The sequence below is a fragment of the Perca fluviatilis genome, chromosome 23, assembly GCF_010015445.1.
Source record: "Perca fluviatilis chromosome 23, GENO_Pfluv_1.0, whole genome shotgun sequence".
Classification (NCBI taxonomy): domain Eukaryota; kingdom Metazoa; phylum Chordata; class Actinopteri; order Perciformes; family Percidae; genus Perca; species Perca fluviatilis.
The window spans coordinates 9,332,361-9,357,851 of record NC_053134.1 but is presented as its reverse complement, the minus strand read 5'-3'; the positions used below and the strand labels follow the sequence as shown (position 1 = coordinate 9,357,851).

Sequence of the window (25,491 nt, the reverse complement as noted above, 5' to 3'; positions counted from 1 at the left end):
CCAAGCTAGTATAAAATAGCATCACGTTTGCCAACCCCTGCATTTACTCATCCTCAAGTCCTTTTTTCTAGTAAAAATGATTTGTGCTGTTTAAAAATACAAACATTATATCATAAATCTACTATTACTATAATTCTTTTTCTATAATGAACATCCAAATCATCTGAGGATTATGTTAAAATTGATATTATTTGAATTAAATTTTTATTAACAATACTGTTAACTATTGGGGGGCTAACTAGCTTCATACAAGAGCAGTGCTGTGTCTTTATTTCCATCTTTTATGGCTCATCAGCTGGTGAGAATGGTGTTTTTTTTTTTTTTCTCGCAACCTTTAGCCTCGATTATTAGCCTCGTGCATATTTGAGGTAATTTTACAGGTTTTTAATTTTTAAACTAAACCACTGGAAACATTCAATTCAAACATCAATTTTAGCGATAACATAAGCTTATGGAGCTAGCTGCGGCTGATAAAACTAGGAATAGTCATCATTTCAGCCAAAAATGAGAAGCCTGCTTTTGTCTACCTCTGTAATGGAAGACCCAAAGTTTAAAATATTACTGCAAATTTTGAGTGATACATTTGCCACTATTATCATCGTGAACTGCATGTGTGCTGTGCGCGAACTAAAGCTTTGACAGGAGTAGTTACAGTAACTAAGAGCGGTGGGGATTAGCGAACCGTCAAAAGTCAATAAAGCAAACTCTGTTCAGTTTTTAGTGTTGTTATCATGGTTACCAGGCTAAAAATCGAGTGTCAGGAGTGGGAAAGGTGGTAGTGAAATATTGACCCGTCATGCCACTGTGCTTTACAGGTGCTGGAGCAGTGGGAGTCCCAGCAGGGCCAGGGCAGCCCTGCTCAGACCAGCCTGTCAGCCCCCGTTATTCCCCACAACGCCCCCTTCCCAACACACCATCTCCACAGGGCCTCTGTCCCAGACTCAGCCTCCGAGGCCTTGGCCCTGGCTAAACCAGACCCTTATGACCTTTATGAGAAGTCCAGGGCTATCTATGAGAGTAGGCGTAAGTACCAGAGTAGCATTGTGACAAACACTTCTCTCTAGCACTGAAGAAAGATGGACTCCGCATTGGAAGGTGGAGTACTGAAGATTCATCACTCTTTTTCTCACAAACACACACACACACTGAGTCACAGATTCTTTGTTGTTGTTCACTTTGGAAGCTTTACAGAAAACTTGAAAAGCGTGTTCAAATGAGCTGGCCTTTCTCAATCAAACTGAAAGATCTGTTGCGGAATGTTCAGCCCAAATACCTCAGCTTTACACAATCATCAGACGTTTCGCCTATTAGCATCTGCAGATACTAATTCCTCATATTATGCCATTTGATCTTCTCTTGTTACTGTAAATGCGCACACAGGCCAACACAAACACAAACACAAACAAAACCTGTCTTCACTTAACAGTCTTTTTACTGACTGGAAGGATCTTTACATCCAGACATTGAGATCCTGCTAGGTCACATCATAAACGGAGATGTGTTCATGAATAAACAGTCCACGCAGTAGCTGATTTTTTTATGACGTGCTTTAGTGCCAGCAATATTGCCATCCTCTGACTTGTAAAATGTGGAAAAAGTCATTTCTTCTTGTTATGATATCATCAGGATGCATCATAAAAAAATATAATGCCCTGTTGGACCTTTTGGCAGTAGAAACTAGTATATTTGCTTTTTTATGGGTCTATGTATAAGCAGGGCTGTAGCGAGGATTTCAGAAATACTGAAGTCCTGAGTCCAAGTCACCACAACGCACCCCTGTCGGAAAATATTTTAAATGCAGGTCTTTATTTAAGTTATTTTAATTTATTAAATTGTGATTTCCAACATGGTCTAAATGCTATAATGCAGAATCAAAGCCTTCTCCACATTGCCTGGAATAAGTCCTGGTGAATCTTTTATTTATTAGCCTAAAAGTTGTCAAATTCAAATATAATGAGTCTACTAATATTGTCATTAAAATACCAAACCATGTTTGAGTTTTTATGTGTAGTATAACCTCCTCACAGATTGCTAAAACCCCCAAATTCCCAGAGAAATTGTGAGGATATGACCTCGGTGTCCTCAATGGCCTGCCTAGAAGTAGTCAAATTTGAGTCTAGAATTACTGGAATTATCTTATTAAATAACCATCATATGTAAGCTTTTAATTTAATTAATAGTAGACATTTTTTTAATAAAACCTTATTAACACAGGGACACATGAATATTGATGACATGACCTTAGTGTGCTCAGAGGTAGTTACTGCCCCGTGTATGTCTGGTGACGTTCAGACGTTAATAGCAGCCATAAATATATAAAAAAAAAAATGAATGTCTTGTTTTGTGTGTATGGTGTGTCAGCATGAGTGGGACTCTCTTGGAGGTTTCTTGTTTTTTTTTTGTTGAGGAGGCCATGGCTGACATGGATGTGGCTGTCAGAAAGTCTCCTTATCAAACCTTATCGGTCTTCCTGTATCAATCATCGTCTCACCCTCCTCTTCGGCCGTGGATACAGTGATTAACAGTGTAACATTTACTGTTGTCTTCCTTCCAATAAAGGTCAGGGGTTGGTTGTGGTGAGGCTCAGCAGGGAATAGACAGATTTTTATTTAATGCTCCATTTGCTGCTCTCCCTGGTGTGGGTGAAGCAGGGTGTGACCTTTTTGGCAGCATCACAAGCCCAGGCTACTGGCCTCATGGTGGAGCACTGTGAGCAAACTCTGCTAATGTTGGTTCATTTTAATTTTCTTAATAGATTGTCAGCATTTATGTAAATATATTTGCTTAAAGGGTCATGTTGCACAAACTACAAAAAAAAACCTTCCTTCTCACTGCCTCTAGTGATAGATAGTTTTGGATTTTGTTTTTGTGGAAACTACTTTCTACTGGCGAAATAGTCCCTATTAAAACGGTTTACAGTGTTATCTGTGGATTATCCAGAATAACAGGACATTGATTTTGGAAACAGATGTGGCTATTGTGGGTGGCAGATTTTTCAGAGACAGATTCAAACTATCTGCATGGCTAGATACTACAAGAGGTAAGTGAGAAAGAAATGTTTGTTTTTTGTTTGGGTGAACTAACCCTTTAAATGTTCCCTCATGATGCAGAGAAAGATGCATTGAGAGAGCTGGCAGGAGTATCAAGTCAGTATTTTCATAAAGTATCAACCCTGGTTAATGCAGCTGTTGAAACAAGCACTTCATTACGGTCTCCATAGATTTCTGCGCGGATGTTTTTAAGAAATAGTGGAATTTTTTGGCCTTGGGTTTCCTTGGAAATAGCTGTTTACAAACCAGTCTCATCTTAAAGTCCATTTAGTAGCTGTTCTGGACCTTTCCATCTTCAACAGCAGATATAATTATCTAATTATCCAATTAGAGGACCACCACACAAATTGGTGAATGAAACACTTTGAGAAAATACACACATCTTACAATTTATATCCATTTTTATAAAACAAATTGTAGAATTGATTATGGTGGCAATAGTGTGATGTTTTTAAGAACAAAATGCTGTCTTTACCTAATTAACCTGGATGGTTGTCTTTTCTTAAGGTGTGTAATTTGACTGTTGGCTTAAATTGTGTTAATAATTGAACTACAAACTGTGTATAAACAGCTGTAATGTCTAACCTTTTTTTTCTGATATACGGTAGTTTGATTAGACCAAAATGTCATAAATTACTATAGAAACGAAAAGTGACACAAGAGTTTTTTTCATTTGTATGCAAGCTGTGCTTCACACATGTCATACATTCAGAAGGACGAGACTGTGCACTCAGAGAAAAATGGACAATTGAACAATCTACAAATCTTGACAATTGAGCAAACTACATCTGATGATTAAAATGAGATATGATCGAAAGTTCAGAACCTCTATTAAAAAGACCTTGAGGTGTGATCATTTTGTCAATATAGTTTCTTTTTGCCTTTTAAAAGAAATATATTTATCTTCAAATCACTTTGACGTGATTTCTGACTGCAAAAAGCATGGTTTAAAATATTTGCATGGTTACTCACCTGTGTTTACCAGCAAAACCAGCTGAATCTCAATAAGATGCACTCTGTCGTTTCTGTGGAAACAGATATGTCACTCCTCTTGTCTAGTGGTGATTTTCTTTCTCCCTTCTTCTTGCTGAGTCCCAGCAGAGCGCTCAGTGTGATTAAAACAGTTACAATTGGAATCAATTTTTCATTTGCAGCCACTTGTCTGCGGTTGATTTCATTTCGCTACTTTGCAGATCATAGTGTTGTGAGAAGTCCCTGATTGCAGATCAGTGCTTGCATCCCACCTCACACCGTAAATAATGGACGGGTATATTACACGCTGTAAGCACTTCCTGACTTTTATGGATGATGCTGAAATTCTGCGCTGACATTAATGCTGAAGCAGGGCCTTTCTGCCTTCTTCTAGCCTTTGTGGGAGAATGTGCGTTTGCCGGTGTGCTGTCTGTGTATGTGTGCCTTTGTGGGTGTCTGTGTATGGACTACATTTGTTGATGTTCATGGGTTCTTCCTGCATCTTTTTTTTTTTTCTAGAACCAGGCCAAACAAGGGCAGTCTTTCCTGTGGACTCCTCAGGTAAAAACCTCATCTCTACAGAGACACTGTTAAAAAAAAAATAAACCGCTCATGAAAAACAATATAACGTAAAAGACTTTTCGTGATGTCTGTGGTCGTGTTGCTTCAGGAGCAGAGTATCAGGACATAGAGGTGCACCTGCGCAGACAGAAGTCCGGCTTCGGTTTCCGGGTGCTGGGCGGGGACGAGGCAGGGCAGCCTGTGAGTCCGGAGACGTGTGAGAAGGCTCGTATGGCGATGGGCGTGGAACCCTGTCATTTTCTCCTATCTAACCCACTACACACACACTGTGTACACCTAACCCCTGACCTTTGACCCCTGAGAGAGTGCTGGCTGCTTTGGTGTCTTTTGCTGTGTGTCAAAGTAACAAAACAATATTTCAATCATGTAATTGAGCTATTTATGTACCAGTATAACAACCACCTTAACACCCACTGCATGTGACACTCACAGATTCTACTCCAGCATCTCAAGCCATTTATTTGGACCTGTACTTCCTGTATATAACAGTCTACGTGTAATAACAGATCTTGATCGGGGCCATCATCGAGAAGAGTCCGGCAGATCTTGATGGGCGCTTGCGGCCCGGTGATGAGCTGCTGTTTGTGGACGGGATCCCAGTTGTGGGGAAGCCGCACAGATATGTCATTGACTTGATGCACGGAGCGGCCCGAAACGGCCAAGTGAATCTGGTCATCAGGAGGAGGGTGCAGGCAGCAGGTGAGCAAACATGAATGTAGTTGACATGTGGCTTTTTTATTTTGTTTTGTTCACCATTGTGATTACAAAAAGGTTTCCTTTGAAGCTATAGTGCGTAGTTTCTGTCGCCCCTGTGACGAATTCTAAGTAATGACGACAACACTGTCGGCGCGTCCACATGATAGCCTTCCGTGATTGCGCACAGCCCCCACTCCTCCCCCACGCAGTTGCTAGTAGCCAAGGAGGACACAGAGGATTAAAAAACATGGACTCTTCAGAAGAGGTCTGTAGAGTTTCTGCGCAACGACACAATCTTCTGAACATAGCCATACTGAGAAATACAGAGAGTTTTGTGGTGCTCATAGTCTTAATTAGCTTTGTAGCAACTCATTTGTCAATAGCTTGAACGTAATGGACGTTCATTAATATCAAAAAGTTACGCACTAAATCTTTAAAATTAGATATTTACTATTTTATTTAAAAATAGTTCCACAAAAATGTTGATTATCAATGAATCGAGTAACTTCTACTCATTAACATAACACTCACTGGTTCTAGCTTCCTAAATGTGAAGATGTTGGTGCTTTTGTCTTTTTTATCACTGTAAATTTAACATCTTTGGGTTTTGGCCGCTAATGGGCATTCTTTACTATTTTCTGATATTTTATAGAGAGAAAGATTAAAGGGATACTTTGCCAATTTTAAACCAGCTCTGTGTCATCTTAGTGTGGGCAGTGTGTGCACATGAATGGTGTTTGAGCTCCCCGCGGAGCGGAGCAGCGGAGGTCCACCGAGATCCCCGTTTTGCATCATCTGGATTCAAATCAGCAAAGTAACCCTTTAATTGAACAAATATTCAACAGTTTATTAATAAAGAAGAATAAATACTTGCAGCGGAAATTGTATCATTCCTTCGGTAATGTGATGGAATTCCTTTTGAAATATGAATGTGCTGCCGGAAAAATACAATGACTGATCAATCATTTTTCTTATTTAGGTTTTTATTTAATCTTTTTTAGCCTTTATTGGTGATATATAATACAGTTAGACAAGAAACATTGGGAAAATATTTTGCATTGCCAGACCACAACGCTGGAGTATGGTCTGGCTGCACGAGTTAACATAATGGTGTAGGAGAAAAAAAACGCTCTAGCTTGTTTGTATTTCTTTTAACCAATTACAATCGTCTTGGGTGGCGCATAGCCCCGGTTTCAGCGACGGTGTCCTTGTAAAATACAGTAGCCGGATGAGCTATGGAGAGAAAGGCACTTAGATTTGCTAAGACGTAAAGGAAGGCTAGATTATTAAAAACCTTTAGATGACTTTATTGGTTGGATTTTTAAGTTACACCCCATAGTGAATCATAGCTTATATTTATTGTTCTTATTGTCAACATATCCCATTTTCGGTAGACTTTTAAAGGACACAGTTAATCCTGCAAAGAACAGCTTTAGGACGCTGGTTTGTGAAGTAAATTTATTTCGCAGGCTTTCTATTAACATCGCCATCCTCTATTTCGTTGAATTCCTTATTCTCTTTGTTCCTCTCTCGCCTCTCTCATTCTCTGTTCACCACTACCATTCTTGTCCTGTAATGATTTAGGAAACAGCATTTAATCAGTCCAAAAAAGGAAGCACTAATCCCTGAGTAATGACACTGAAGCCTCCCCCAAAAAACACATTAGCACACTCTTGTTCTTACACACACCGTTGCTCTCTGGTCCTCATTCAAGTTTCTTTGCATTTCAGCCTGGAGACTGGGGTGGCACTTACTCCCGTGAACTCCGGCCTCCCCTGTTCTCATTATCACTTCCTCCACACAAATACACACACACTCTTCTCACCAATCCACTTCTTCCTACTCTGTTCCGCCCTCTCTGTCAATTTCACCAAAGACTACTGTCTGACTCATGCCTGGCCTCTTCTGCGGCCCTTACTTCCATCCTAATTGTCTGACTCCCACTGGCACTTTGCAGTGTCAGACTCCGCTCTCCGCTCCGAGCCCATACTTCTGCCTGCACCTATTGCCCCACATTTTACCCAATTCATTCCTCTTTTTTAGGCAATTTTTCTCCTCATAAAATAACTATTTGTGCACTTGTTGGTGTAAGGAAATACTACATGTGGTTATGTAGCTTTTTATGGTGACAAATCTCCCTGTATCTTGGTATCAGTGAGCTGTGAGAAGTTACAAGTTCAGTTCAATTCTTAACTGTTTAACTACAGAAAACCACAGCGCTGCTTCTCAGTGAGCTATCAAAACAACAACACAGGGTTTGATCGCTCAGTACGCCAGAAATGTGTACACACAAAAAAGCTAGAGGTGCGAGAAGCTGTTTTCACTCTGGCTGGATTGACACCATGCTGCATTTTAATGATGTGTTTTACCACATTGTGACAGTTGCTTTTGCTTTTCTGTTTTGTATTGCTGTCTTGTGTCTGCTTCTTGTTTCTTCACAAGGATGAGATTCAGCTCCAGCTGTGAAATTGATTGTTTTTGCACCTGCAAAATTATCCTTAGATTCTTCCAAAGCAATTATGTATCACATTTTTACAGCACAGATTCTTAATTTATAAATTAGAAGGTATACTGATTGACAGGCTCCTTTTGATCTCCTAAAAATGCTGCTATAGTGACAATTTTGCAAATTAAAAACATATAATGATGATCTTGTGAAAATACAACACATTGTTAAAGATTAAAGCTGTTTCATTCAAATAACTGTTCAAGACCCAAAGAGGTGAAACTATACAATATTAAAAGAACAGAAATATCAGAGAAAAGTCAAAAATATGAAAACAGATTTGTGCATTAGAACTTTAATCATCTCACGACCCCTCCGATTTATGTTGTGACCCTCTGGAGGAGCCCCGACCCCTAGGTTGGGAACCACTGGACTAAACTACCTATCGCTATATGAAGTTGTTAAAACCAGCTACAACAGTACTATGAAATGTATAATAATAACTCACGCACATGTATGAGTACTTTCACGTATGATTCTTTGAGTACTTTTTGTTAATAATACTGCTGTATTTTTACTTAAGTTGGATTTTGATTGTATAACCTGTAACAGTATTTTGTTGTTGTTGTTGTTGTGTTGATAATTTTTCTTAAGTAAGAGATTGTAAAAAAATTGTTGGGGTGTGGAGGGGGTCTGAACTTTATGTTTTACCCTCCCAAGAGTTATTAATATTATCTTTGGACACCCCCCTTGACTCCACTTGAAGAAAAAACATCCCACACGACACGCGGCTGCTTAGCTAATCGCTCAAAATCACATTTGATTGGATACATTTTTGTAGACGCCCTGAGTTCAAACATAAGTCATTGAACATGTTATATGAAGAGAAAAGAGGGATTTTGATATTTAATAAAATCCTATATTTTGCATATGACTGAAAGATTAAACCAGTGACACATGATTAGGACTATATTTCTGAATACTTCTTCCACTACTGTCTTTGTGTATATGCCCGCTCAGCTCTCTACCTCCCTCTGCAGGTGAGTCCTTTCCAGAGAACGGTCGTAGCCCGGGCTCTGTCTCCACGCAACACAGCTCCCCACGCAGTGACTTCACCTATGGCAACAGCACCAGCACTACCCAGGCACCCAACGCCAACATGGGCAACCCAACCGCCGCTTCGGACAGGACGTCGACCCCCAACACACAACCCAGTGATGTCATCATCAATCGAAAGGAGAGCGAAGGCTTCGGCTTCGTCATCATCAGCTCGCTCAACAGGCCGGAGGCGGCCGCCACCAGCAGTAGGTCCAGTGATTGTTTTGGTGGTATTTTATGGCGTTAAATAGATGCTTATGCATCATCACTCATCCTCTACTCTGCATAACAAGCGCTTCAAGTGTTACACCGCGCATGAAAGCTCTCAGACACATATAAACTACCAGGTAAACTCAATATAGTGTCAAGATATGTGGCAAACTTAAGTATAAGAAGAGGTCATGGCTCAATAAAATGTGAAGCACCTCTCATTCCGTCTCCTCAATTATGCATGCCCTCCCACGGCACGTCAGTTACACACATCTCTAGATTCCTGCCGTCAGCATCAGTGCATCGCCCACACACATGAAGAAAAAAATAAAATGTGGATGCGTTACGTAAGCCTGGGGTGAATAGCAAAGTGAAAGAGACAGAGACACATTCAGTCAGTAAGTCAGTGAGTGGTGTGTGAGCACAGACCGGCGTAATCCTCCAACCTGCTGCTGAGCGCGTCTTTACCTGCAGCGTGGTGTGTGTGTGTGTGTGTGTGTGTGTGTGTGTGTGTGTGTGTGTGTGTGTGAATCCTCCAAAAGCTGTGCCGCATAAGATTGGCCGCATCATCGAGGGCAGCCCGGCCGACCGCTGCGGGAAGCTGAAAGTGGGAGACAGGATACTGGCAGTGAACAGCCAGTCCATCGTCAACATGCCACACGCCGACATCGTTAAGCTGATCAAGGATGCGGGCCTCAGCGTCACCCTGAAGATTATACCGCAGGAGGGTAAGAGAACACGTGGACACGCACATGGCCATGATAGACGTGAACTTAGAACTGTAATACTATGCGAGACAATGATTTGTGACAGTAATTGATTTTGCTCCATTAAATCAAAGTTGTAATATGAGTTTTGCAAAATGTGATTCTTTCTAGATTAACTGTCACTTGTCACATTCATGAGTGGTGTTCTCCTCTGGTCTGCATGTTCTCTTCACTGAATCAACACTTTTGCATGCAAATGCTTGAACAGAGCTGCTGTCTATTACTGTGGTTACATTAATACAGAATATACAATGACTATGTTACTAAGAAATGGGTGTCATGTCAGTTTCTTAGTGATTCTTGTATGCTGCATGCTGACGTCTCTTTGACCACCTAGAACAGATAACTGGCTTAAAATAGCTAAAGCAAGTGAGACTACCTTTATTTCTAAGACTGAGGAATGACATTCACACCTTTTACCTATGTTTCAGTGTTATGCCTTCACCTTCATGAACATTTAAAACCTTCTTATTTAGATATACATTAAAGGTACTCTAGAAAGGTTTTGACTATTAGTAGTAGCGGAGTGAGTTTCCATTTTGTTTGTATTGTGAATATGGGGAGTGCGATTTGCATTTTGATGAACGTACAGAGAATTATCACGCAATCTGCAGCTCTCCTTGGCTTTATAGCAAGTTTCAGCTCATTGTTTAGTTCTCCAGTCCGCAACTTTACTCTTTTGGTTCACTCTCACCACTCTACTAGTGTCGTTTTTGGCCACAGTAGGTCCGTTTTCTCTATATAAAAGAAAGAAAAGAAAAGCTCTAAAAACTCTGTATACACTTGACCTGCTCTGCACCAAACGGCAGACAGACAGATTTACTGATCAGCTGGTGAACTAAGTGGAGCATTTGGCAGCTAAAGAGCCAGATATTGGTAGCTGTGTTGACCCAAACGGAAGAAAGTTAAATATGGGACTTAGATTTAACAGGTGGACAGAAAAAGACTCCTTCATGTCTGCTGGATGTGTAAATAAGAAAACTGTTTGCTTACACGTTCGCAATATAAACTTTATAAGGTGATAATGTTGTGTTCACAGGTTGCTGGCTGCCCCCAAGTGGCCCAAAAAAAAATGTTCATGCAGCTTTAAGCATAAAAAAAAAGACTTTTACTTGTTAAATAAAGCTTAAAAGTACACATTGTGGTTACATTTGTCCCATGCTTTTGTGCTTCTTTTTGAATCCCAGAGAGCAGCAATCCCCCATCAGCCCCTAGCTCTGAGAAACAGAGCCCCATGGCCCAGCAGCACAGCCCGAAGACCCAGCCAAGCACCGCTGCCTCACTGCCCAACCCAGCAGTCACAGAACCCAACCCTTTGGTTAACCAGCCCAATCCCATGCCTCACCAGAGCCCTGTGACCCAGCTGCCCACCCCTCCTCCTCAGACCTACACCCACGAGAGCAGGTAACACTGTTGATAAGGATTTCAGGTTACAGAGCATGACAAGTTCCTCTCAAAGTGGCAGCAAACAGTTATAATGAAAGCTGTTTCAACCTCCTGCTGTGTTACAGTGTCACATTTGAAGCTGTCTTGATTTTCTGATGCAATGAAGGATTTTTTTTATCTGTCTCTGGGGCAAACACTGTTCCTCTGAGAGTACAGGTATGAGTGAATCAGATACTTTTGTCCCCATTCTCTCAACCTTTCTTTCAGTTTTTTAATCTCGTCAGATCATCTATTGTTATAGTTTCTTCCACTTTTTCCACTTTCTATCTCACTTTAGTCATTGTTCACCCTCTCTTTCTCCTCCTCTCTTTCTTGTATAACATCACTTAACTCTGATGGACTGCTAAATTATTTACATAAATTGTGTCTTTATAGAGATCTGTTGAATTTTTTACAAACAACTACAGGGGTCCAAAATCTACAATGTCATTGCATTTCCTCTCAGCTTTACACAGTGCCCAATCACTTTGGACTCATCACCAGTCTCTGAGAGAACTTGTTTTTATCATAAACATTTTATGTGATGTGTTAGGAAAAACATTTTAATTTCCTCACTTAAGTCATGTTTAATGGCTGCCAGTGCTAATCAAAACAAGCCGTCTCTATCAGACCCAGCAGTATGCCAGAAAGCATTATTTTCACAGCACGCTAAGTGCGCCGAAACATAACACAAGTAATGTAACATATCCAAAGATAATGATGACAGGAACATAAATCCTCCTGGAAGTTCTTCCTTCATTCTGATTGGTCTGTTAGTTTCAGGTCAGAGGTGAAAGCAAGGCAAGATGTTAAACCAGACATCAGACAGCCACCATTCACAGATTACCGACAGCCGCCGGTGGACTACCGGCACCCTCCTGTGGCAGACTACAGGCAGCCACCCACGTTGGACTACAGACACCCGCCGTTGCTCGACTACAGACAGCTAGCTACTGACACCAGGCAGTTCACCATCCCGGACTACCGAATGCCACCAGTTCAAGTAAGGATATGAAGATGTGATTCTTATCTAGAGCCCTCCTGATCTTTGAGGTTGATAACAATATAGATATTTGAGAATAAGAAGATGAAGATCCTTTACAAGCTGCATTAATCAATATATTTACATTAACAATGGATCAAATGACTATGTCTGATGTGAAAGTTGCTGCTTAGTAGTGATGTACCCACAGAGATGTATCACCTCACTCTATACATTCATTTAAAGGTGCAGTAGGTAAGGGGGGAGGGGGGGTGTTGTCTAACTGCGTATCAATCACTGCACATGCAGTCATTCTCCCTTGTGGGGGGGAGGGGCTTAGGAGACCGTTTTGGGCCTTAGTGGAAAGGGGGGAGGGACTGAGAAGTTGTTCATGTTTAAAAATGTTGGCTAAGTCCTGTATCTTCACAATCCTACCTACAGCACCTTTACGTCCTTCATGCAGAAAACCATTGATTTGGTTTTACGGCCTGCAATTTTACTGTTTTAGTTTACTCTCACGGCTCATATCAAGCATTTCCAGCAGCAGCAGGCAGCAGTCTTCACAACGACAAAAAAAGCTCTAAAAACCATATGTACACTGCCCAGTACCAAACAGTAGACAGATGAAGTTAGCAACCAGCTGGTGAACATAGTGGAGCATTTAGCAACTTACGAGCCTCGTGGAGACCAAAACAATTCATCGGGTGGCCAGAAACTGAGCCTGCTAGATGTGTAAATAGGCAGCTGTTTGCTGAAACGTTGTAAAGCAAACAAAAAGCCACAACTTCATAAAGCAAAACTATGTCAGTGTTGTGTTTACAGCTTGTTTCCGCTGCCCTGAAGTGGCCAAAACATTTATTAATACTGCTTTACATTTGGTTATTCAAGAATAGTGACCTGGATGTGTGCTGAGCGGGGGATTTTACGGCAAGAAAATAAACTTGTCAGTGCTCTCTGCTGGAAAAACAATGTAATGATGACACGGTTTCTAAATTACCATAACTTATTTTTGGTAACTGTTACTTCTTGTTACTTACTGTCTAATATTTATGCCAATGTGTCTGTGATAAGCTAATATCGTCTGATTATATATCTATACACTAATTCTGCAGTGCAAGTGCTTCTCTAACAGTTTTTACTGATTTTGTTTCATTTGCACTGACCTGATTTCTTCATTTTGTAGCCTTGTTGTTTTGTGGATATGGATATACAGTAAGGTTTTGACTCCAGACTACCCCCTAATTACTTTTGTGTATATACTGTATATTTCTTTCCTCATTTGTATTCATATATTTCTACTTAGAGCTGACATTGTCTGCCTCGATTTATTATTACTGTACATTATTTCCCAGCCAACAGGAAGTCAGGCATGGAGAGAAAAAGCAGACTTACATACTGTTTGTATATAACTATGCATTTTTAGAGAAAGCCTGACTCACCATCTTTACTTCATCTTCCCCTTTGGTGTTGTTTGTGATAGTAAAACTGAGCAGACAAAGTGCACATCTGACAGATACTGCTGGATACTTAAAAGAAAATATTTTTAATGTTTATCTCTTTAGCAGCTCCCTCGTTTACATGCATAGCTTTAGATATAATAAGGTGATAATATCATTCTAGGCTGTGTGTTATTTACTTTTGATTTTCTCAATTTTTCATTTCTTTGCTGAGTCCTGAGACTATTTTCTGCAGTAATGGCCCATTTTCTCCTCCGATAACATCGACTCTAATCACAACTGATCTATGCTTGTCTCAGCTTTCACAGGACTTCGACTTTTTCACAGTGGAGTTGGAGAAAAGTGTGAAAGGCTTCGGTTTTAGCATCCGCGGAGGGCGGGAGTACAAGATGGACCTGTTTGTCCTACGCCTGGCAGAGGACGGACCGGCCATCCGCAACGGGAGGATGAGGGTAGGTTTGATGATGTAATTTCCTTTAAGTGAGCCACCACACCTCATTTAAAGGTTAAGCTGCTTTCTGTCTTCCTGGATTACATGGCAGAAGATCACTGTAATTGTCTGATGTTATCAAAGCTGCAACAGCAACTTTTTTTCAGAGCCGGTTAATAAATAATCTGTCAAAATAACTCCGATATGGTTCGTCCTTTTCATAGCTGAGAGGTTTTTAGAAGTTTGTCTCCTCCCAAGTTCGGAAAACACATCTCTCCTTTGCATTTAGTAGCAGATAATATTCAGAAAGATAAAGATAGATAAAACATTTAAGTGGGCCAACTTAAATTGTACTTTGCTCTTTGCATAGCTGCACACTTCTCCCTCTAGCTATAGTTGCTTCTGTACTATTGGTCAGAGAAAGCAGACACATATTTTCAGAATTTATAAATATGTAATAAAATATACTATGGAAATTGAAATAAAGCCCTTGACTCCACTGCCGTGTAAAGTTCCCCTCATTTGCTCCATGTGCTTTGCTGCTAGCATCATAAATTGTAACTTCCACAGTAGCTTTTCACGTCTTTCTTGATCTCCTACTTTCTCTTTTTCTGTTCCTTGCATGTTCTCTGATCTTTATGTCTGGAGCTGGTAGCATCAGTCTTCTTTACATTCATTATATGTAATGAACCTGTCAAAGATAATGTGTGCAAAATGCCCCCGGGGGAGATATTACTTTCCCTCCTCGTTGGTGTAGTCAATGGAGTCCAGTGGGCCTTGATGTAGGTGGAAGAGGAGGAGGAAATCCCTCTTGAGCTCCACTTAAATTCCACATACAAGCTGCTGTGAAGTCTGATCAGCAGTGGAAGAAGTATTTGGATCCTTTACTTAAGTAAAAGTATCTAAACAATAATCTAAAAAATACTCCTTTAAAAAGTAAAAGTCCTGCAATCAAAACCTTACATTAGTAAAAGTGCAAGCTTTTATCAGCAAAATGGGCTTTAAGTATTGAACGTAAAAGTAATTCTACTTCAAAAAAATGGCTGCTGTGGCTGCTACATTATTTAATATTTTAGAAATTAGATTGTTAATACTGATGCATCAATGTCTAAGTAGTATTTTAGTGTTGTAGCTGGTCGAAGTGGAGCTAGTAAGTTTAACAATGTTATATACAGGTTGGTATTTTAGTCCAGGGGTTCCCACCCAAGGGGTCGGGTCACAAAACTGAGGGGATGTGAAATGGTTAATGAGGCTTGGAAAGAAGACATTTTGCTGCACAAATGCGTGTGTTGACTTTTCTCTAATCTTAGTTTTTTTTTTTGTGTATAATATTGGATAATTTCACCTCTGTGGGATTCAAACTGTTGATTTTATTTAAAAAAAGGATCAAAGTCGATGCACCAGAACCAGAGATATTGTCTTTCTTTCTCACTTATCCTTTCTCTTTGTCCAAACCTGGCGCCTTTACCATTACCAACAATGCAACACGACCCGCCCATAGCTCAGTCGGAGATTTGGACGTGTTATGCTACTAGCAGCTCATGTAGCCTCTAGCCGGTCTGGTGTGCACACTTCTTTCTAACGCCACGCCCCCAGATTGTTTTCACTTGAGGCAGTTATGTATTTATTTATAAGCTTATTGTATGTTTCTTGTAAAATCCCAATCTGAAAAGTAACTACAGTTGTCAGATAAAGTCAGTGAAGTAAAAAAAACTAGAATATTTCCCTCTGAAATGTAGCAGAGTAGAAGTATGAAGTAGCGAGAAATACTCAAGTTACTTTTCACCACTGAGTCTGTAACCCTGCTGGTAGGATACTGCTGTTAAATAGATTTTAGAGGCAGAGAACACTTTGATCTGTCTTCCAACAGTCCTTGATCCATACTACTGGATGCAGAGAGGAATCAATCTACATTTAACTTAAGTAAATGTAAGAAATTGGTTAAAAAGCATTTGACATGCCTGTCACTTTGAATTTGAGTGGCACTTTGACACATTTTAAGGTGCAGGAACCAAAAGCTCACTGGCACTGTGACTCCATGCAGTCTCTGACATTTTGAGTTTAATCCAGGTCATTTCTCCTTAACAGGAATTTTAAGTCACATCTTCAAGAAGAAGAAAAAAAAAATCTACTTTGACCCTGCTAGTCACACACTAATCAGTAAGGGGCACTAACCAATTCTAGCAGCCTTTTTATGTCCAAGTGGCAGTGCAGAGGCCTTTTAAGAAAATTGTATGAAGTGATTGGTTATTACAGATAATCATTTAGCACATTTAATTATCTCTCTAAGCTTTAAACCTTCAATAAAAGACTAAGTTGTGCGTGGGCATCGGCTGCAATAGAAGCCGTTTCCTGCTTCATTTCCACCTCACACTCCCTGTGCTCAGCATTCACGTGCCATCCATTCAACTTCAGTTCCCTCTTTATTAAAGATGAAAATGGAGATCACTTTCCTCTGCTGTTACGAGGTGAGGATTAATGATCGAACCGTCTTGCCTTCCACCTCTCTTCAGACCACTGTAATGACACCTAATGACTCCCCCTCTCTTGACTCGAGTCCGCTCCTGACTTTCAAATTACCCCTGCCATCACCGGAGGACTTCTCCATTTGTAAGCGTAATTGGCCGCCGTGTTTTGTCCTGTTCCCGAAGAATCCTCCCCATTAGTCAACCTCAGAGCCGTCTCTTGAAGGCCTGAGACGTGAGAGTCTTGAAGGAGGGAGGACTGACGTTTGACCCATCCACATTGTCACCAAAAGGAGAGATGGTTAACTGAGCTGCTGCAGTTATGCTGGTATTAAATAGGCAGGTTATTGATAGGACACAGTGTCCTAACATGTTCCATAGCAGCCCCATGAGAAGGGGTCCGCCATAATTCCATCCAAATTACTGCCCCACTTAGTTATAACCTGACACCAGTTCATGGCTGGTAATGCTTATTAGCGCTTACGGAAGCTCATGGGAAAGCCAGTGAATTATAGATCCATAGTGATCCATATAAATCACTGATCTATTATAAAAGAAACTTGTTAATATTCAATTTCATATGTAGTGCGCTCCTTTGCAAAACCTGCCACATCACTTAATTGTAGCATGTATGCAAACACCTTCATTAATCTATTCATTATTTCTACAGTTTACACATTGCAAGGGTCCTTAAATGCTGTTCATACACAAAAAAAGTATAAAAGAACATCTTTTATTTTGATTATGTTCCAGATGTGAAGTGGTGCAGGGCAGGTTAGCCCTTTCAATTTGGTTTCGCCCAATGCTTCACAGTAACCGGATAAAGAGCTTAAATGATACTCAGCTTCAGTCCTGTAGTCACAGTTTATCAATGACTAAACAAAGTTTCTTAAAGTTGTTTGCAGCTGAAAGATGACTTTCTTCATTCTGAGCCCAAACTTTGTCTTTATGGACCTGTCTTTGTGCAGAGGGGGAGTTATCATGTTGAAACAGAAATGGGCCTTCTCCAAACTATTGCCACAAAGCCAGAAGCACATTGTTGTCTAAAATATCACTGTATGATGTAGCATTTGATTTCCTTTACTTTAACTAAGGGCTCCAGTCCAGGCCATAAAAAGCCACCCCGAGCCAAATGTGGACACCCCTGTCCATGTAGTCTAGTTTTTTATCAGTTTATATCCACGACGTTCCACTTCCGAGATTGTTCCGATGTCGCCGGATGTCTGTTACCTTCCGCTTTCTTTGTGTTGGAATTTTAAACTCCGGATGATTTCTGAGGACTATGGTTAACTGCTCCTCAGATCTCTGCAGGGTAAATCCAGACAGCTAGCTAGACTATCTGTCCAATCTGAGTTTTCTGTTGCACGACTAAAACAACCTTTGAACGTACACGTTCCACCAAAACAAGTTCCTTCCCGATGCTATTTTGCAGCGGCACTGTGCCTCAGTCCGGCGCATAGCGCTGCCCATGACGATTGTGATTGGTTTAAAGAAATGCCAATTAACCAGAACACGTTTTTCTCCCGGATTGCTGTGTGGACTAGCCAGACCTTCCTCCGCAACGCTGTGGAGGAAGGTCTGGCAATGCAAGACTACGTTTTTATGAATGAATGAAAGCTTTATCGCCCCTATGGGAATTTGCTTTGCACAGGAGCATAAAAGAACATCAAAAAATGATCAACAACCATACATGACAGCACATAAGATAACATAAAACATAAGACAAAACATTTATTTTGACGTTGTAAGATTGAAATCTGAACTAAAAACATGTCAGTCTGCACGTTTCCTCTCTGACAGATATTTACAACTTCTTTTATTCTCTGTCCCACACTTCCTGTCATCCAGGTTGGGGACCAAATAATTGAGATCAATGGAGAGAGCACCCGGGACATGACCCACGCGAGGGCCATCGAGCTGATCAAGTCTGGAGGCAGACGCGTTCGTCTCCTCCTGAAGAGGGGTACGGGGCAGGTCCCAGAGTACGGTAAGTACCAAAACTTAAGTAACACAACACTCTTTGTCTTCAGGATCATTTCTTACCTCTCTCTTAACTCATAGATTGTTGTTCTTCACTGTCTTAATATCACTTTAACTCATTGATAACATTGTTCTGGCATGCATCTATATTCATGTTATATCTTCTGTCTTTATATACACGCTAGATTCTGTATTTCACTATGCTGTTAAAAACCTAATTATATTTCTCTTCTGTCTTGACTAACACTAGTTTATCTTCTGTCCATTTCAGTGACCTATCACTAATTGATTGGTCTAGGTTGTTACTTCCCCTTCTATAGGAATGGTATCTTCCAGTCTCTCCATGTGCATGAAAAGTGACAAGCATGGCTCCCCCTATTTCTTCCTAACGGGCCACTCTAAAGACACGGTTTGTGACCATACAAATGTTTTTCTCTTCACGTAACCCTGGCTTTCTGTGCTGTGGTTTTGTGTGTTGTTTTGCTGTAACAACCTGTTGAAGATGCACTTAGCACTTTCGTATCAAAACAGCTTTGGACACCCTAAATACGGTTGAAGACTTAACTTTTTGCGTTAAGGAATAATCAACAAATAACGCTTCAAGCTCCAGGAGGTTGTGAAATTAGTGAACATAACTCTCCTCCTAACCAAAAGATAACTCAACAGCTACCTACAGGGCCAAAAATATAGCAATACCAGCATTCACCCTGAGTCAGCCGGAGGGGATTATTCACCCGGTGAAATCCCGGCGCAGCACAAACAGAGCCTGGAAGGGGACATTTATTTTTGTGACACCGTGGTAATAAAATTCTGATGCGTCACTCACTTCTGGCTTCTGCACCAGCACGACGCTCACTTTTCAGAAAGTTGTTTTAGGGTAACGGCGCAGCACTAAAGCCCCCAGTTATGCAAAATGATCAGTGTTTGGCCTTGGCGGTCACCATCCAGCCCTTAACCCACGGGAAATAGAGGGTGTTGTTGTTTCCCCATGTTGGCCCTTTTTCTGCCAGCCTCCTTTTCCAGCCAAGGATTTAATCTCTCTGTGTGGAAGGCTTTTGTAATTCTTGCCTTCAGGTGGTTCTTCAGCCCTGAAATATGCACACAGGGAGTCTTACTCTGGTCCTTCATCATTAGAGATCTTTTGTGTTCCCCTGCTGCCTAAAAGCAGAAGCAGCTTTTTAACCCACATGTTGTGTTCTGTGTGGGCTTGATTCAGCATTTCATCACTCGCAGTTTACAGGCACTTTATTAGCATAGTGGAAGGTTATGCAAATCATCTATGGTGATTAATTTGGCAATTTAAAACATTAGCATAGTAGTGTTCAAAGGAGAAAGTTATTTTAGTTTCTTGTGTGCTTTTTAGGAACAGCTGAATGCAAAATAAAGAACAAAATATTAAGAATATAAGCAGTGTAATGCTTGCATTTAAACATATGGTTGTGAGCATGTGCATGAATATTATTGTGTGCCTGTCTGTGTGTAGCATTGTGTGTGTTTTTTTGCCTCCATCTAGTGTTCAATCTTCAGATCCAGGGCACATATTTATCAAAGGCCTGAGATTTACACTTTTTTTTTTATTAAGAATGCTCAAAAAAAACATAGTAGTTGAACTTCTTCACTACTTGTATCAAAGTGACACTACAGCAAACTAAAGAATGACATCTCATAATTAATCACATGTATAATCAGAGGAAAAGCCTTCTTTTGAAATAAGTCTTAGTCTGATTTTTAGGGTTTTAAGTTAATTCAAGATATCATTACTTTAGTCACTTCAATCTTTTCTTCCAAGTAGACGCACTCCATGCCCCCAGTTCTTAAGGCAAACTTTCTATTAAAAATGTAGTTTCTCAAGCCCAAACAGACATTACACAAGTAATGTCACCCAGATTTGACAAAGCTATATTCACAACAGTTTTCACAGGCTGAATAGTACTTTCTATGACTCGTAAATTGACTTTGACATGTAAAATCAGTGGCGTTCTCCTTTTAACATGTGAAATTAACTGCAGTAGTCTTCAAACTTATCAAGAGAGACAAAATTATTGGTCGAAATGGAAACCAAAAGACAATTCAACAGATTTTACCAACACCCGCTGAGTTCTCTTCAATTTAAAGGTGTTTTTTTTTTTATGTTTTCTAAGTACTTTAAAGTGGCCTTTATCAATATTTTTATAACAACAATAACTACTTATAATGTGAAAGGGGTTGCTCGCATTGATGAACCCACAGAGAATTCTCTTCAGCTCCCCTTAGCTCTATGGACCTTTGCTTGTTTCAGCTCATCGTTTTTGGTTTTCCGGCCAGCAACTGCGCAAACAGCGTTTTGCTTCACTCTCTACGCTCTTATATCATTGCTTCTGCCGCAGCAGGTAGCTGTTTTCAGTTAAAAGACTCCAAAAACCCACTCTACACTACCTGCTCAGCACCACACAGCATACAGCCAAAGTAAGCGACTATTTGATGAACATAGTGAAACATTTAGCAGCTAAAGAGACAGATATTTCTCTCAGGAGTTAGTGAATATTGGATATTGGAATATTGGCGTGAATGAGGAGAGTGAATATTGGATTCACATTCATCAGGTGGACACAATCATGACTCCAAATGAATGCTAATGCTGCTCTGTGTCTGCTGGGTGTGTAATTAATGAAACAACTGCTTAACTTCAAAGTTCCACCATAATAACTTCTAAGGTGATGATATGTCTGTGTTATGTTCACATATGGTTTCCGCTGCACCCCAAATGGCCAAAGAAATCACCTATTGCAGGTTTAAGATGTAAACTTAAAAAAGATTGACGAGTACAGGCGGTGGTCAGCAGAAACCTAAGCAAGACCAGAGCTTTAACGGAGCTGACAGTTAACAGCATGTGATAATCACAGGTTTCTTAAGTCCAACACACACACACACACACACACACACACAGGGCCCTTAATTAACTTCATTGTACCAGGCATAATGTAGGTAAAAGACTGTGAAGATCCAGTGTATGTAGAAAGTACCAGGTACTCCCTTTTAGTCCTGAATCTAATATGCTTCGGCGCTGCATGGGAGTCTGCTTATAATTGGGTCTTTTGGCGCCGGTGTAGCTAGCTTCGCCTTTGCCCCCTGCCTAGCCCACTGAAAATGACTGATGGCCGAGGGACCGAGACTCATCGGTGCAGAAACAGAAGCTTACAGTCCGTGAGAGTGGAGAGTTGGGGATTCACTGCAGCTGCTACACTGGATACAGACTTCTTTGGGCTTAAGATAGAGATAGAGAGAGAGAGAGAGAGAGAGAGAGAGAGACACTCTGCCCTCGAGGTTTTCATTCTCGCTAAAGCACCACCCTATTGGGCACATCATCCATTTCATTAAACCTGTTTTCGATTTTCCACCAAGGTTTTAGATTGGCCGGGGCTTTAAAGAGAGCTATGGGAATCTGATTGATGTTGTCTAAAAGTGGTGGTGCCCTGTGACACGTTCGGAAGTAGGTTGTAGTGCTGCTCTGATATTTACTTTAATGCTTTTAGCTTGTAGAGTAGGAGTGATTGCCGTGTTGATTATTTTTGTTTTGATTAAGTGTTTGGTTGTGCAGTGGCATGCGTGCAAGTTTTCAAGTGTGTGTGTGTGTGTGTGTGTGTGTGTGTGTGTGTGTGTGTGTGTGTGTGTGTGTGTGTGTGTGTGTGTGTGTGTGTGTGTGTGTGTGTGTGTGTGTGTGTGTGTGTGTGTGTGTGTGTGTGTGTGTGTGTGACTGAGACTTTCACATTATTGACTGTGTGCGTGTGCTTTCCAGATAATGCCGCCCCATGGGATGCCTGCCCTTCAGCCTCCCCAAGCCTGTCGGAAGTAGCCCCTCCCATCGACAGCCTTTCCATGTCATCGCCTTCATCACATCTGGCCCCGGCCCCCGACCCACCTCACCTGCCGCCTCTGGACGTCCCTCAAGACCCGGTGGCACGAGACAGCTGGACGGAGCGTTCGAAGAGCCCCCAGAAGGCAGAGCTGCTAAATCCAGAGCCGATCAGCCAGGGGAGAAGAGCGGCTACAACCGGCGGGAGCGGCAGAGCCAAGAAGGGGGGTGGCAGGTCCACCCACAAGGGGCACAGGGTTCAGCCCGCTACTGAGGGGGAAGTGGGCAAGGAGTGGCAGACCGGGGAGCTCAAACCTTCCAGGAGCACCAGAGGGAGGTCCAAGGAGAGATTTACTGAGGACAACCGAGAATCCACCGAATCTCCCAGCAGCTCCAAGCTCCCGCACACCAACGGGAACAGCAGGGAAGATGTGGAATGTTACGGTGGAGGGCAGCAGGTGGAGTCGGAGCAGAGCAGACCCAGGCCCAGGGAACTGGACAGGGGCCTGGGAGAGAGCCGGCCCAGCCTTCCCAACAAGAGCACCAGCAGCGGCAGCGCAGCAGGGAGGAAGGCCACGGTCTCTCCTGGGCCTTGGAAGATCCCTGGATCAGACAAGCTGGCCAGCACACTGCACACAGGCACGTCCACGCTGAGCAGATAACACCGCGGCTCCAGCAGAAGACAGTGGCCACACTCATCGAAACTAAACCACCGCATGTGGACGAAACCACCATCCTCACACCTTCCTGTGCTCCTTTATCCCCACCCCCCTCCATCCCGTTCTACCATAGACCACAGAGTCCGAAACCAAGGGGGGGGGGGGGCAGGGTGATCTGGACCACGTGTTTTTAGAGTTTTATTTATGATATTGTACTCTAAATTATTTTGAGAAATATTTTACACCCACCACCTTAAGAACTGGAAAATCATCCACTTTCAAAAAAAAACAAAAGAATGGAAGATCAAGTAGAATGTGTGTTTAGCGTGGCGGGGAATCATTTGGGGGCAAAAAACTTTAAAGAACTCTATTTTGAGTTCTCCTCAAGCTGAACTGGGGTACAAACTTGCAAATATAGACAACTGACAGGAAACAACTGTCAATTGTGATTGGATTTATATATATATATATATATATATATATATATATATATATATATATATATATATATATATATATATATATATATATATCTTCACAATGGAGTCTGGATGTTTTATGAAATGGAATGTTAAAAAGAAAGTTTGCCTGTTTTTGATGAGAGCGAATGGAACAAAGAGTGACAGCGGAGATGAAATCTACTCATCAACAGAACTTTGCCTTAACAGAGACTGTATGGGCCTGAATCTATCTTGAATCTATCAGATGATTATAGACATATATATTATAATGAATATGAATATGTGGGATCATTTTGTAAATAAGATCATCTTTAAGAGAACAGAACCTTAGTTGAGCATGATGGAAATTCTAGTCCATGCGCGACATGGAGCAGAATTTTCACCACACCAACTTCTCCCTCTTCTACACTCCCGTTCAGCCCTGTGATTGCAGTTTGGGCTCTCGGCAGGCCTGCTGCGGTTGTTTTCACGATCAATTTGCGCTTGAATCATCCCGAGTTCAGCAGGGGTGACATGTCAATCCATTTTTTTCATTTGCTGTGCTTAACGAACAAAGCAATCCGCGGCAGTGGTGTCCAGCCGGACGGTAAAAGGAGGAGCTCGCATGATACCGACCGAGGGGCAGAGTGCCTTAGACTGACAGAGAGGTTGGCTTTTAAGTCAAAGGTTCAACTCCAAACCACTTAAGAGGGTTCAAAACAGGCTGCTATACAACATCAACTTTACAGCTATAAATAATAAACTGTATTTTTTCAGATACGAGTGGGATAAAGTGAAATATATCATTTATTCCGCAGGTTTATGTATGAAGTAAGTCCATTGTCAGAGGTATTGATGATCTTTATTTGTGCAAGTGGTTCATTTTGGGTCATGATAGTTTTCATTATGTCTGACACAAGTCATTTCCATGAAGAATTGCGCATATGAGATGGTGTATTCAAATGTCAGCACAGAGCATTGCACCCAAAACAAACACTACTAAAGTCTGATATTAAGTCATCAAAGAATCAATCTCGCTTGTCAAAAGCTTGCACGACTAACAAACTGTGACCTGAACGAATGAATGCCCTCGATTTGAAAATGAATCATTTCCAGATTGGCTGAGAAGAGGTTGCACCTGTCACAGCAACTGTCAGCGGCTGAGTTTGATTTGTTTTAGGTGAGTCCGTCTACACTGCGTGATATTAACAAGTCCATCTCCATGCCAAACTCCCTGTAGATTAGATACATTTTCAGGATACCTGCCCCAGAATTGTAAAATGTTTGAAGGCTTTGTGCTACATGCACAGGTGTACATTTATGCAACCCGACAATTGACCTTTCGCTAAACCGTGCCCCCCTTAGTTGCTGTTGCTCTGCCTGTCAAGCTTTCTGGCACGACACACGTGCAGATTAAAATGATAACGGTGGCAGATTTACAACTTGGAATTGTTCGTAATTTTTGAAAAAAAAATGGGTCCTTGTTTTCAGACAGAAACTGACGATTTTGGCAGCTGAAAGGACAACTGTCACTGGCAGATTGTATCAGCTGTAGTTAGCTAGCTAATTAAGCTAATGTTTAGCTCCATGAGTTGGCTGGAAACTGTGTCTCTGGCTGACTTTTTAATGTTTCCATCTGACTCATTTTAAAACACGAATCTTACAACAAAAAAGGATCCCAAATATCTACTTGATGGCTACTTTTATGATATTGTGCTGGAAGAGGGTAAAGCTCATGGATGTATTATATTAACGGTAAAGCTACATGTCCCAGGCAAAACGTTAGCATTCTCACCAGTTGATGATCATGTAGTCGGGATCAAGTATATTTCCAGGATAAAGGCTGACGCGTGAGCCACGCGCCGGATGTCAGGATGTCATCATGCAATAAGGTATGCCTGCTTGGTTGTTCTGGTGGTTCTGAACAGTTAACTTCATTTAATATTTTATGTGGCGTTTTCTTTTGCGGGGTTCAAATGTTCCACCAAAACAAGTTCCTT

The 25,491-nt window shown here is 41.3% G+C and overlaps 1 protein-coding gene across 15 annotated transcripts in view; it reads left to right on the top strand.

Annotated features, from left to right (window-relative positions):
* The window catches only part of magi2a (membrane associated guanylate kinase, WW and PDZ domain containing 2a), a 260,190-nt gene extending 236,840 nt beyond the window's left edge, over positions 1 to 23,350 (top strand). For 5 of the 15 annotated variants that reach the window (XM_039791301.1, XM_039791294.1, XM_039791304.1 and 2 more), the window contains 11 exons: positions 816 to 1,023; positions 4,542 to 4,583; positions 4,693 to 4,808; positions 5,111 to 5,303; positions 8,787 to 9,050; positions 9,597 to 9,782; positions 11,009 to 11,225; positions 12,024 to 12,249; positions 13,985 to 14,137; positions 18,429 to 18,567; positions 22,336 to 23,350. In XM_039791301.1, the coding sequence (XP_039647235.1) occupies positions 816 to 1,023; positions 4,542 to 4,583; positions 4,693 to 4,808; positions 5,111 to 5,303; positions 8,787 to 9,050; positions 9,597 to 9,782; positions 11,009 to 11,225; positions 12,024 to 12,249; positions 13,985 to 14,137; positions 18,429 to 18,567; positions 22,336 to 23,054 (2,463 nt within the window). In that variant the 3' untranslated portion in view covers positions 23,055 to 23,350. Of the gene's footprint in view, positions 1 to 815; positions 1,024 to 4,541; positions 4,584 to 4,692; positions 4,809 to 5,110; positions 5,304 to 8,786; positions 9,051 to 9,596; positions 9,783 to 11,008; positions 11,226 to 12,023; positions 12,250 to 13,984; positions 14,138 to 18,428; positions 18,568 to 18,831; positions 18,970 to 22,335 lie in introns of those variants that run through there. The other 10 variants (XM_039791302.1, XM_039791296.1, XM_039791310.1 and 7 more) reach the window with 9 other exon arrangements.
* Positions 23,351 to 25,491: the final 2,141 nt, after the last annotated feature.